Raw genomic sequence first — 15,191 nt, 5'->3', positions numbered from 1 at the left:
GGTGGTAGTTTGTGATTCTGCACATGAGCTGCAGAATAATATTGTCAACTACTCAAATATTTTGTTTCATTCTTTTCTTTGATTTAGATATGATACATTTCTTCTCGTGTGACGTCTCACTATTTAACCCGGTCATTAGCCAAATGAAATTACGAATGTTGTTATCTAAAGGAAACAGAACAATAATAATTTCTTACAAACATTTAAACCTTTTCATTTTTAGAAGTGTAACTAATTAGATTTATGTCGTTTAATTCTTCCTGCCTCAAGATTCTTTGTTGTTTACAACTCAGGAATAATATCAGTTCATACTATGTTGCTGCAGCAGTATATTAAAAGCATGATCTTATAACTTACTTTCTCCTGGCTGAAACCGATATGTCGAAGACGTCTCCATGTATCCTTTCTTGGAAGCGACCACGATGATGGGCTCCTCTTCGGGAATCTCCATCCAGACGAGACCATCTTCGGTGGTCGATGAGTTCGCCGTCGTCACGGGCCAGTCTTCGATGGTAGGTCTGATAATCCGAACCTGGACGTCTGGTAGCAGAGCCTGTTGTGCCGAACCGTCCATGGTTAGTACGGTAAGACCAGTAGGGAATGGAGTGGTAGGAGGTGTTGTGGGTATGGTTGTGGTGGGTTGCGGCGTTGTGGTAGGCTCAGGTGTTGTGGTTGGTTCTGGTGTTGTGGTTGGCTCCGATGTTGTGGTTGGTTCCGGTGTTGTCGTAGGCTCTGGTGTGGTTGTAGGCTCTGGTGTTGTTGTAGGTTCTGATGTTGTTGTATGTTCTGGTGTTGTAGTTGGCTGTGATGTTGTAGTTGGCTCTGGAGTTGTTGTAGGCTCTGGCGTTGTAGTAGGTGCCGGAGTTGTTGTTGGTTCCGGAGTTGTTGTTGGTTCAGGTGTCGTTGTTGGTTCCGGTGTAGTAGTTGGCTCAGGGGTAGTTGCAACTGTCGTTGTTGGAGGTAGAGTTGTTGTTGCTATTGTTGTGGTAGGTGGTGGTGATGTTGGATATGCTGTTGTGAAAATAATACAACGACAATGAACAACGCTTTCAGAAATTCCAATGACCAACATCATGTTCGAATAATGAAAGTATCAGTAGAGACAATCAAATCTCTTTTTAAGGAGAAAGAAAAGATTAAAATCAATACAAAACATGAGCATTAAACAAAATGAATCCAAGAAATAGTAACTGCGTCAAACAATGATTGCCCAAGAAAATGGAACTATACCCAAAAAAAAAATCGCATTTTGAAGGTAGAGTATGCATGCTTAAATTCCTACGAATGTAACATTCACTCTTTTACTTCGTTTATTAAAGTATATGGGCATTTCCTATTGCATAGTAACTCTTGAATACAAATTCCTTTTCTACATTAGCGCGACTATAACATTTAACGACGGACTTACGTGTACATGACTTGCCATCGCCGAAATGAGTTGGTGGGCACCGGCCGCATTCATACTTAAAGATAACACCACTCTCTGGGAAAACCATGAGCTGTGTGCTGGCAAGAATGTTTAGATCAGTACATTCCACCCCTTCGAAACAAGGTCTATTCTCACATGTGTGCGGATCTGCAAATATTTAAGAAAAACACACATATACCGTAGTGGCTTGTTGAAAAAGTAGCATCATTGACGAATGAGATGCATATAGTTATAGGCATATACGGGTAGCAATTCATCATTTTCTATATTAAAAAAGAACATGATCAGTTTGTCCGAAATATGCATTGCTATTATAAAAGAAATAGAATGACAGACTATTCGTATCGTTCAAGGTTGTAACATCACGTATGTGTTTGCACAAAAGTATTATAAACAAGGACATACCGTTTAAAGAACATTTGCGATGCTGATATGTGTTGTGTTTTGGAGTGACTAGTGATGTCCTAAATTCACTTGATGATAACAAAATAACTCAAGAGCAGAAAAAGTTGAAACTCAACACACACCTTTATAAATACTTGCTTCTTTCGTGAAATTAATATTGAGGTATAACATCAAGGCAAACGTGACCTACAGATGGGGTGACGACATTACGTCACAATGAATATCGTCACAACCAAAAAAAAGAGAGAGAGGGCACATGGGCGTATTTTCATTCAGGAATCGTACCATCCCTCAGTACATACGAAGTTGGAACATTATTCACTCGACCTCGCAACAAATACATTTTCTACGAATCTACTGTGGACTTCCATGAAAAAGAAAAGTTGCTTGATGCTTTTTCGACATAGCAACATGTACTGTATTCAGACAAAATTGTGATTGCACTCCTGCGCTACCGTGCTGAAAATGGACATTCATTTTGAAGACAATTCACCCATATCTTAAAATATTTTTTCCTAACTTCACACACAAGGGGCGGTGCTAAGATAGATGAGCAAGATGACATATCGGTGACGTCATAATGATTCTCGGAAACTTACGTAGTCGGATGCAGTTCTTGCCATCACCGATGAAACCTACGTTACAGTTACATTTGTAGCCACCATCTTCCGAGTTGGTCAGGGAACAGGTAGCGTGCCGGTGACAGTCGTGATCCCCAGTATTACAAATATCTTCAGCTGTGAAAGAAACAAGTATACAAATGAACATGAAATCAGATAAATCAAGTACTTGTCTTACAGTCTTGTAAAATATCGCAAAAATGGACTATCAATAACTCCAATCTCACAGGCGAAACCGAGTCCATATGGACTAAAAGCTTAAAAAAAACCGTTACCAATAATATAGTCAGTTGGTCTGCAATCGGTTTCGTTTGGTAGGACTGTAGCTTTACGTTCTAATCTTTAAAAGTGAGACCATTATATACTGAGTACAATGAATTGAATCGTGTTGTGACGTCACATTTTAAGCCGTGCAACTGAACTGCACATTTTGAACGGTACGCGAATGTTCAATTGTTGCACATTCAGCCAACCTTTTGTTTGCGTAAACAAGCTAAGTAGGCGTTGTACAATATATCCTGCTTCGTATATTGTTTATTGTAAAAATATAAAGATTTTACCGCAGGGCGAATTAAAAAGTCTTGCTTAGTAACGTTTGACAATGGCTCCTTCGAACAAGCATTCTATAATTTTAGGTTTACTTATTGGAATAAATAAATTTACTTCAATTTCGCACCGGGTAAGACATTTTTTTCTTTACACTTTGCATACATTTGAAGGACACTGTTTTATGAATACATTATGTTACAATCAGGAGCCCGTAACACAAAGCTTAGCAATGATCGTACAGCATTTTTCTACGATTGATTGCATTTACTACAATGTACAATCAATCGTAGAAATCAAGTGTACGATTTATCGCTAACCTTTGTGTTACGGAGCCCAGATCAGTGAAACTGAACTCAAGACCGATCAGATCTATTCCATTATTCTCAGTGGCATATCATCGGTCGGTTTGGAGTCGGTTTCATTGGATGTGACTGTATCATCGGGGTAAGTGAGATCCATAAAGATATTGATTATCCTGCCAATTATGCACATAATAAAAACAATAGCCAAATTAACAATTCGAATGAAGCTACAATGATTTTTTGTTTCATTTTTTTTGCATAAGAGGTGTATGATTGAGGTTTTGCAGACGTGCATTAAAAAATGTTTTTTTTACGTATGCATCTACGTCTAACGTCACCATCAGAAAGACGTGACCAGGGCTCGAACCTCGAACCTATGCATCTATGTAGCAAAGATGTACTTACCGACACATGTTAACTTTCCATTGACATAGTTGAACCGGTAGCCATGGTGACATATACACATAAAATCCCCGTATGTGTTCTTGCATCGTCTCTGTCTCCCGCAAGACACGAGGCCCTCTGCGCATTCGTTGATATCTGTAAGAACATGGAAGCGGTTATTTCGTTTGACTTGGGACCCGTTTCACAAAGGTTAGTGATTAATTGTAAGTTTGACTTTTACGATTAACTGTACATTGTAGTAAATGCGATCAATAGTAAAACAAATATGTTCAACGATTGATTGCTAAGCTTTGTGTTACGGGTCCCTGGTATTTTCTATCTACGTGGTGATATTCGCACAAACATAACGTATATTTTCTTCAATTCATATGCAGTTGATCTAGTAGTGTAGCAGCATGTGTGGTATTGTTATTATATTATCATCATCATCATCATCATCATCATTATCAGTAGTAGAAGTAGTAGTAGTAGTAGTAGTAGTAGTAGTAGTAGTAGTAGTAGTAGTAGTAGTAGTAGTAGTAGTAGTAGTAGTAGTAGTATAGTAGTAGTAGTAGTAGTAGTAGTAGAAGTAGAAGTAGTAGTAGTAGTAAAAGTAGCAGTAGTAGTAGTAGTAGTATAGTAGTAGTAGTTGTAGTAGTAGTGGTAGTAGTAGTAGTAGTAGTAGTAGTAGTAGTAGTAGTAGTAGTAGTAGTAGTAGTAGTAGTAGTAGTAGTAGTAGTTGTTGTTGTTGTTGAAATGATTATAGTCATGAACAACATTTTGTGAATTGCTTCTTATAGATAAGAGATGCTCTATTCCAGATCAATTCAGTTATAGAGTAGGTCTTTATGATTTCTTTGATTTTTTTCTTTCAAAATATTAGTCTGGAAATATACAAATAACCAAGAAAAACAATAGTAAATATATGTTGAATAATGGGACTCAGGATATGAAAGTACAAGAAATATAATGATTTAAAAATGGAAATTTCAATCGTAGATCATCAAATCGCCCCTACCCATGGAAGATGACTTTAACGTACTAAACAGTTAGGAAATGACAATTGCATATACCATATTATCTTCCTTTTGAAATTCATATTGCCTAATTCGAATTGAAATCTATACGAACCTTCTTATCATATTGCATGATAAATAGTAATGATTTTTTATCAATAATTTTTTAGGTCATCCTGTGGCATTTTATGAAACAAATAGTGAATTATGTACATTTTTCACCGACAAAAAATTACTAATATCCTTGTATCTGATTAGCTCAGAACAAATTAGTCAGCCTAAATCATTAACAAAACGCTCCATAAAATACTCCCCAAATTTCTCTTAAAAACTCACCTTCGCAGTTGTAACCATCGGCTGCAACTCGCATTCCAGCGGGACATAGACACCTTGTTTTGTAGTTATCATACCGCTGGCAGCCATATACACATCTACTTGCACTGCATGAATGATCAGCTATGACGAAGAAATATAGAAGAAAATACATGACAAAAAAATAATAAGCAATGTTCGAATATAAACACCTAAACACCGAGTCAGAACAATGAACACTAACCTACAGATGGGGGAAGGGTTGGGGGAGAATTTGATCCTCCAACAGCAACAACGTCCCCCAAGGGGGGATAAAAGAAAGAAAGAAAACGGAAAGGATGAAATCGTTCTCTGAACAATATCAAAATCTATCACGGTAGATTTGATTTTAAACCGTTCACTATTTTTGACAATGTTTACATTTTGAAATGGAAATATTGCCCCATAAGTTATGCGCGCTCATTTTATTCACTCATTAATATATATGATTGCACTATTAAATATGAAGAGCGATAAGGCGAGAAACAGTATATGTCTTATTCATGATATCTTCAATTCGACTGCACATCAAGAAATAATCAAATCGAACATTCCTGTTATCATGGTTATTGTTCATTAATCAATTTTCTGTCAAATTATTTTATTTATATTCTTATAACTTTTCATTCAAGAGGTTTTAAATGAATGACGTATTAATCAGCATAACACTTCAATTTCCCACATAGGAACATGGATGATAATAATTGTTTGAAAAAAAAATCTGCCACAGGCGAAACAATTACTCTGTTGGTCTATATAATACGAGTGTATTTGAATCAAACCGATTATCATTTCACTAATTATCATTATTTTTGCGGGGAGGGGATTCGTTTATTAAGATTTAAAATCTGATTGCATTAACATGATTTCATTTTTCAAATCACATCACAAAATATCATGTGAATATAATATTATAATTACGTATTAATGATAAATATAAAACATACCTATACATGTTCTATTGTCAGCGAGTAAGGTATTGCCTGCCTCGCAGTAGCAGCGGTAACTCCCGGGGATATTCATACACCGATGCTGACAAGGTCGGCGAGCACACTCGTTTATATCTGGAAGTGAACATGAAAATACAGATAGAAAAAAGGGGAAACGGTTCACATGGTGATAATCGAAATTCATCATCATGATTGATAAAAAAATTACATCAATAAAAAAAGAAAACAATGTAAACAGCTTACCATTTGCACTCTAATCAGTGCGGAGTGATCTGGAAGCCGGCGACGCTATACGTCGGTAGAAAGCGGGGCCGTGACCTACCGTGCGTATTAAACATTGCTAAACAGAAAGATAGATTTTCAACTCCACATATAAAATTGTTAGATGTACTTATGATAAGTATAAACACATTTGGCCAGTTTTCAATTCATATTTTAAAAATGTTATATTTCGCCGCCCCAACCACTGTTTTTTTTTATTAGATTTGTTTTTATTCATCATCTGACTTGCCAATATTTCAGAGACATCCAGTAGGCCTACTGTCTTAATTTTCCGTATTTAATAAGAATTTGATACGAAATTGTTATTCATTATATCGCTGAGCTTCGTGCAATTAATATCTTTGTTTGGACAATAACATCTCTTGAACCGTTATTTTGGTAAAAATAAGCTGAATAAGCGTTATACGATTTCATATTTTAGTTAATTTGCTTGAAACCGTAGGCCTACTTTACGACTGACAAATATTTACAAAGCATTTCTCGTGAAACATTGTCATATTTTCATCGGGGTTACGATGGCATTCTACTTTTATGAACATGAATTCCTTGCTAGTAAAGTAAATGTAATAAACGAGGAATGTCACATTCTTACTCCATGACCAAACCGCGGATAAAGACCCTTGAAAATGATTATTCACCCACGTCAAACCTGCCAAAACTAGGAAAGGCATCAATAATAGATTGACGAGCGTTACATTTCAAAGGAACAAACAGCAAAGCATAAAAGAATCACAATTACTTCTGGGCACCTTTGCAAGTGCAAAAGAATACTCCGTTACCATTTTCTAAAACCATAGATTGGAAGTTGTTGATTATTAGTAATCGTATACAATGAATAGATCAAACTTGTAGGAATATACATGGGGCAAGTCAGACGCACCAAATAGGGCATGTTTAAAGCAACTACAAAAGAAAGAAAATCCCATGTCAAAGATGAAAGCTTTCACAAAATTGCTTTGTTCGTTTAATGTTGTTTTATTCGCCGACACCCAGCGCAAATCATTGTCGCACCCCTCCACGACATACCGCTTTTCCACTTCACCCAGACACGCCCAACCACCCTCCCCCTCTCTCTCTCTCTGCATTATTGATGAATTATAACGCCTGTTTATCCCCTTACTATCCTATCACCCCCTTCCGTCTCAATTCATTTCTTTAAAATCACGAATAAAGGGATGCCTGTCATTCTAGATGAGATTGGCAATATATTCGTAGCTATCTACCGTCTACGTGAAATTATTTCACTGAGGGTCTGTTTACATATGTTGATTTGAGGAAGGAAGAATAGATTTCTTGCCAAAACTTCAATGTCAGGGTTGAGTTCGCCCACTGACATCGATAAACTCGTTTTATGATGATAAACGTTATGTTTATCTTATTTTTCGTAACATACCAAACAAAAGATTGGTTATCTATTAATGGTTTCTTGAGATTTCCCTTATTCTTATGTGTAATATGTCATTGTCAAGTGTTTTGGGAAAATGGCTGAAAGATGAAGCCTTTTCTTTAAAAAAAAAGACATAAATCAATTTATATTGTTTTGTTTTTGGAATAACATAGGTCTGTAGGTGGAAATGACGATCGATGGCAATTAATCTATTTTTGAGCCAACCCCCCCCCCCCCCTAATAAACAAAAAGAGAAAGACATTGAGGAAAAAGTTTCACTTGCTCTGTTTTTGTTTTTGGAAATATAATGTATGACCAGGCAAAAGATTTTGAATAACTGATAAAAGAGGCTTCAAAATTCCGTGGGAGCACTTCCCTATCCCGTATTGCTATTCCTGAGGAATCCAGGGAAAAGTCTACCCGAACATTATATTATTTTTTTTTTCATTTCTAAACAGAAAAAATAGATAAATACCCATATCAGAGACGGTTTGGTGAATTATTTATAAAAGAGTTTCAATGCTAAAGTTTTGATTTGTGACGTCACACGCAAGCTGCTTCCATGTGAGGTGTGTTATAATTTCACCTGTATGCTTCTCGCATTTAACTCTCTCCAGTACGTGGTACATGCTCGAAAATTACAATCTTCTGAAAGAGCGCCAACTAGTGACATCTATAAAAAGAATGTGCAAAGATATTGTGACCAACTAGGTTGCGAGTATTTGGAACGTTGTAGTATCATTTTCAAACTTTTTCCCAACTGATGAATAATATGTATTTTATGACACTTCTTACAACTAACATTAATCAACTTGATCTAAAAAAAACTCGAGGAAGTCTAGTAACATCTTTCTGATTATTTTTTTTTCAATCTAAAATGGCATTAGGTGAACTTTCACAAAATATTAGACAAAATAGACGCTCTTGGTACCTTCATTTTCTGTTATTCTGATTGTCTGGTTCCCAGGGTATTATCAGACAAGATATTCTTGTTAGTCCGAGGCGTGTTGATAGTTGTTGGGAAGACTAGACACGACTAAGATCTAAAGAAAATGTCAGCGAGTGTCCTAGGCATGCTTGGCGGAAGATATTGTTACATTGTCACCTACCATATCGACCGAAAAGCACGAATGTTTGAACTCTTAAATGAGTCACACCACACAACAGACGGGGAGATGGGACCTGAAAACTAAAGAAAGGTCAGCAACGGTAGTGTGGTGATGACAGAGGCCTGTTTTAACGTTTTGGAATAATATAAATATAGATTAAAGATGGACCATTTATATAGCGCAGCTTCTATATTAATGTACTCTACTGCGCTAAACATTTGGTATCATAATATTATTACCCCGGCTGTAGCCGAGCCGCCATAATACATGTAGGCGCTCCAGCATTCGAGGAATTTCTCCCAACCGGGTACCCATTTACCTCACCTGGGTTGAGTACAGCAACATGTGAGTAAATTTCTTGCTGAAGGAAAACACGCCATGGTCATGATGGTTGGGAATCGAACCCACGTCCCTAAGATCGAAAGATGAGAGTCGTAATCATAAAACCACGATGCCCCTAATTGAAAAAGCTTCGATCATATTCGAATTGAAAAGTTTATATGACTTATTGAACACTGAAAAAAATAGAATGTTATCATGTTAATTAATGCGAAAGAACTGTCACATCGGTGTGCGGTGGTGCCCCCCCCCCCCCCCCGTTCCACCTCATTCCAACTATTTTCAGTTATATATTCAAAGATTATATTTACATTTAGGTCATTCATAATAGAATCCGGGTCGAGGATGCCATTCTTCCCATATTTTGAATCCTTTGAATAAAAATTGATCAAGCTTTTTTATCAGAGAGGGGGCGCAATACGTGATGGCTTAAGCTGTAACGTGATGGAAGTATAGAATGAGGGAACGAGGAGTGACGAGATTACGAAATGAAAAGGGAAAGGGAACACAACCCCTGGACAATTTCCCTCTTTAGAAAATCCAGTTTGAAAAACAAAGCAAAACACCCATGCTTCTTTGATATGCTATGATAGTTGCATTTATGCAATATGTACATTGTTTATACAGTGTACAATTAGTTTTTTATTACACAAGGTTTCTTCAAATATTTTTTCCCGTCTAAATACAGTAAATCAAATGTATTTGTTTATGTTTTTTTCTGAAATGCCCCAAACTAAATAAGTGACATTACTTTGTCCATAGAATATGTCTATACTTTGTGAATGTTTTTTTTTCTCTGACCTCTCACACATTTTACGCCTATTCCGTTTTCACTGTGATAATCACTGCCCATTTCTTGACGGCGGAAAGCCAGCATCACCGATATGACATCCAGACGTCCTCGGAAGGCCTTCAAACAAGGATCAGATTTTGTCTCAATTCTTTCTCTTTTAGAAAAGAAGAACGGACCCGCCCAAGAAATCATCATGATTGAAAAGGACGTCTCTGTACTAGATGAGAGTTCTAGGACAGTCATATCAACAGAACTGACCCCAAACCGACCGATGATATTTCATTGGAAATAACATACTAGCTTTGATCGGTCTGGAGTCGGTTTAGTAGTTGTGACTGGCTATCATGGTTGAAATGGCCGAGTCGCGATATCGAATATCTTCCTACGGTGACTGCGCTGCTCGGAAGGCGTAATCGTTTCCCATCTTTTGAATTCTGCGTGGACCATACCGAAAACATTAATTCAAATTTTACAAGATAAATTTAGGGTATAGATATTACGTCAGAGTGTCCTTATTACACACCTTTTCATTATTCATTTTTTAAACATTATTTTTAGTTAATCAAACCTTTTCGTATCGACGAGACAAGTAAGAAGACATCTTTAATTGTTTATCATTTTTTTAAAATGAAAATCGCAGCATTATTGCGTCGGTAGAACAGGCCTGTCGAAGGAAAAAGTAAATCTTGAAAAGATCACAAAATAATAAAACGGATATTTTTCATCGCACGTAGTATTATTTTGCAAGACCCTGTTAAAAAATGATTGCAGAAACCATTAGTCAATGCCAGAATGTTGAAGACTACTAGTTTATTATTGAAATGAAATTCAAATATTTTTTTTAATATATTCAAATACTATTTGCTGTACTTGATACCTCCTTCACCCTACCATCCTTCTATATCTCCTTCTCCCTCTCATCCATCTTCCTCTTTATCTTTCTCTCTCCCCCTCTCCCTCCCTATGCTAAGTCTGTCTCTGTCTCTCCCCCTCTCTGCACGTCTCTTTCGTTGATTCTCTCCAACCCTTGAGAGGCATCACTTTTGGAGAAGGATATGATAATCTACTCCCAGCTTGAATGGTCGCTCCTCATTTCCTCTTCCTTATTACAAGAAGACAAAAAACTAAGAAAAAGGTATCAGATTGGCCCAGATCCGAATCTTCGGTCAGATGGTGACGACCCCCCCCCCCCAACAAAAAGGAAAAAATGATAACAAAATGTCTCAATTTGCCCTAGATCCGAGTCTACGGTCAGATGGTGACGATCCCGAATGCTATTATGCTCATTATGGAGCGTTGTGGCCCAGTGGATTAATCTTCGGACTTTGAAACAGAGGGTCGTGGGTTCGAATCCCAGCCATGGCGTAATTTCCTTCGGCAAGAAACTGATCCACAATGTGCTGCACTCAACCCAGGTGAGGTGAATGGGTACCGGTAGGAAGTAATCCCTTAAAAAGCTGTGTGCGCTATGAACGCCTAGCTTAGCCGGGTAATATAGGAGCGCCATGAGCACCTTACAATGTGGATATGTGCGCAATATAAATACCCTATATTATTATTATTTATAGACATCTTCAAATTACCCATTGACGTAATGTTGCGTCAGAAGTTGACGGTGACTGTAAAAAATGTAAGCCTTTCATGGCGGGCCGCCAGTTAGATGCAAGTATATTAGTAGCTTTTAACATTTATTCGGGACGGTGACGACCCACGTCAGTTATTAGCGCACCAACATCATTACGGTTATCGCGAGTAAAGTATCTTGCTGAATCACTGGCGCATGAACTTGATAGCTTGGTACACTAAATTATCCATAGCAATATAAATTATGCAGTCCTGGTATGATACCTTTTATTTTGTGTATTATATCACTTTCCCAAAATGGTCACACTCAACACACAAGAAAGAAATACAATAACGAAATATCACCATGTCCTTGGCATGATAGAGTAACGTAATAGAAAAGCAAAGGATTTCGAGACGCATTGTTCATTTGAACTTATTTAGGTAGTATAATCTCTGACATAAATATTCATAGTTACATTTTGATTGAAAAAAATATACCGTTAAACATTTTTTTCTTGGCATAATGAATAAACTATGGATGCATAATACTCATCACATGTTGCTTTTAAACCAAGAGGAAGGGTGACGATAATAAGTCTATCAATGAAAGCAAATTTTAAAAATCCAATTTTCACAATCACGTGAGTGATTGACACCAACAGTCATGTGTTCATGGGATCACACCAAAAGTGAGATTTTGGATTTAGAAGAATATACTCTCTGAACTTGTAATGCCTGAAACAACAACAAAAATGGTTTACACATTGCAAGGACGGGGAACAAAGAAAAATAAAACTAGAAATAAAACTTAAGATAGGTGGAAAATACAGAAAGGGAGACAGGGAGAGAGAAAGAAAGAGAGAGGGGAGGCTAGAGGGGGAGAGGTGGGGGAGAGGTAGACGGAGAGGTTGGGGAGGGGGGGGGGGAGAGAGAGGAAGAGAGAGTACATACAGATAAAGGGAGACAGAGAGAGATATTATGGGGAAGGGGAGCAGAGGTAGAAAAAGAGAAAAAAAAAGAAAGAAAGAAAGAAAGAAAAAAAAGAGGGAGAGAGAAAACAGGGAATTCCATCACGTATTGATCCAGATGGGAAGCTCTATTCACATCGTTTTGATAGGAGCAATGGATAATCTCTGAATCTTATCTATCCAATGATCACATGACACTCATCTTTCACTGACTTAAGAAGGGAAGTTTCCTATTGGCGTTTATTTATGACATGTTCACACTATTTAAATTCAGAGACAGTCGGCATAATAAAAAGGTAAACGCTTGAAAAGATGGCTCGGCACCTGTTCATCCGATTAAAAAAATATGTTTCAATCGGCGCAGGACCCTGAATCTGCGTAAGAAGAGTGTAAACGCTTGCAAACAGACTTTAATGACGCTCATCTACCATTATCAACGCAAAGGTACTCGACGTATGACTGCCGGATTCCGAAGAGGTGATTTTTGTTTTTACTTTCAACACACATTTTGATAGGTTTCGCATAAACACACATTTTACCTGAAAAACAATGTTTGCTACGAGCGAGATGTATAGAGAGAGAGGGGGGGGGGCGGGGGAGCAACGTGATTTCCCAGAAAGAACGAAAAGTTTATTCACAACATTGTAATTTGGTGTTCGATAATACCACCCTATGGATGTATCCACACCATCTACAATTATCGTAATTTTTGTTAGGCCTATTTTAAAACATTCTGGTCCATTTTTTTTTTTTGGTCGATCGCGCACTGGTTGCTAGAAAGTCTAATGGCCACTTGATCTAATGCGAGTTTGGTCCACTTACAACTCCGCTTATAGTTGTTGGCGAAGCTGGATATTAGACGAACTGCATGGGTCCCGTAACACAAATGTTAGCGATTGGTCGTACGCTTGATTTTTACGATTGATTGTACATTGAAGTCAATGGAATCAATCGAAGAAAAATGTTCTACGATCATTGCTAAGTTTTTTGTTACAGGCCCGTGGTTGGAGTGGGACCAAGGAGAAGTTAGACCAAATGGAAATTTGATGAACTGGTTGTCGACAGAACGGAGTAACACCACATGCTGCAGTTCGACTAACTATTAAATCCATCAGGATGGGTGACATCGTGTTGCTAACAAAGACTATCAATCATCAAAAATGTTTTTGACAACACATGTACCTCAGAATAAAGTAGAATTCCTATTTATGATATTTCTGTCTAACAAAAGGTGGAATCTCATTCGTCATTTTATGTCAACTTGGAAATAAAATATGAACTTGAACTTGAACAGGGAATTGTAAATCGAAATAACATGAACATGGTTTGGCTGTGCCTCGAGATGAGAATCCACCATGGTTCGATTATCCTATTGCCGACCATATTCAGGAATCCATGACGAATTGAACTCATGCTTTATGAGACGTGACAAGCCTCGAGGGGAAATACATTCAAATTCGATGATAAATACATGTTAGATCTACCGAAATCCCGATTTCCCACAATACTTGTACTTTGTGTATGAAATTATTAATTTTGTTCGTGGGGTTAAGATGCTTTTTCATCTCAAAGGCCTAAATAAGAGAGAGTGCATAAAGCAGATCAAAAGGTAATTTCTCTTTTGAGAACCCAACAATAAAGTGAGACAGACAGTACACAAATTTGACGCATAATTTGACAAATGGATTATCATTGACGATTACATGTATACCATTTTGTATGGCAATTTTGTAGTGACGTAGACAAGAATAGAATTAGACGCCAATGAGAAATTGCCAATATTTTTATCAATAACAATAAATCGTGAAGTTATACACACTTGATAAAATATTTTTCAGCAAAAACATTTAATTACTGAGTCCATTCAATATGCATGTGTTTTACTATTATTCAAGTTATTCCTCTTTTACTTGGTCTATGGGTTTCAAATTATCTTTGGTACTCATTATTATGGAATGCAACATATAAATAATATTTTTTGTTTGCGGTTTAAATACGCCCACGATTTCAAAGTATATCATTTTGATAGGGCGACCCATAGCATACATCGAAAAATTCGCAAGACGAGACAAGGAAGTTATACTATTAAGATAGAAGAATGTTCGGAATGAATTTGACCTGATATTCCCGCTAACTAACAGGTCATCTTTGTCATTTCATATTTGTCATATTACACGTTTACGATTCCCTGAGCAGACAGCGTTCCATATTTTCTCGTCTCTCCTCTCTCAGTGATTTACGCTCCTCAATCTCCATCAGTATTGCTGCAGTCACACCCCCAAAAATGACTCCTAACAGACCGATCACATGTCATTGAATATAACGTAATATATTTCATCGGTCTCAAAGGCGATATGGTATTGTGACTGACGCATAGTGCTAAAACTAAAAGAGAACGTCAGGTCACACAAACGATATTGACTACAGCCGATCCAAAGCCAGTACGTTTGTTCGAATGGCGTACAATCGGTCGGCTTGTTGTCCAATAGGATTAGTGTGACTAGAGCGCAAGTTTCGATGATGCTATCCAGAGAATCATTCTTATCCCAAAACAGTTTGACGTTTCTCGTCAGACTGGGTAAACATTTGTCGTTTCGTACGTGGTGGTATGGCACTCTGACGACACATTGGCATAACGGACTTTTCTTTCTTCAAATACTATTCTTTTCTACACTGAGATGCAGGAAATAATCTGACTTTCTTTTTCTTAAGTCTTATGGTTGTCAATCATGCGTGTGTTT

The 15,191-nt window shown here is 37.3% G+C and overlaps 1 protein-coding gene across 1 annotated transcript in view; it reads right to left on the bottom strand.

The window, feature by feature from the left end:
- LOC129260686 (uncharacterized) overlaps positions 1-15,191 on the bottom strand; it is an 85,216-nt gene that overhangs the window by 8,006 nt on the left and 62,019 nt on the right. The window contains exons 3-8 of the mRNA XM_064114295.1: positions 6,004-6,120; positions 5,042-5,161; positions 3,711-3,845; positions 2,434-2,571; positions 1,409-1,576; positions 358-1,011 (exon numbers count right to left, since the gene is read on the bottom strand). Coding sequence (XP_063970365.1) covers positions 358-1,011; positions 1,409-1,576; positions 2,434-2,571; positions 3,711-3,845; positions 5,042-5,161; positions 6,004-6,120 — 1,332 coding nt within the window. The remainder of the gene's footprint in view (positions 1-357; positions 1,012-1,408; positions 1,577-2,433; positions 2,572-3,710; positions 3,846-5,041; positions 5,162-6,003; positions 6,121-15,191) is intronic.

The sequence above is a fragment of the Lytechinus pictus genome, unplaced genomic scaffold, assembly GCF_037042905.1.
Source record: "Lytechinus pictus isolate F3 Inbred unplaced genomic scaffold, Lp3.0 scaffold_19, whole genome shotgun sequence".
In the NCBI taxonomy this organism is placed as follows: Eukaryota; Metazoa; Echinodermata; class Echinoidea; order Temnopleuroida; family Toxopneustidae; genus Lytechinus; species Lytechinus pictus.
This window is presented reverse-complemented; position numbering and strand designations above follow the sequence as displayed.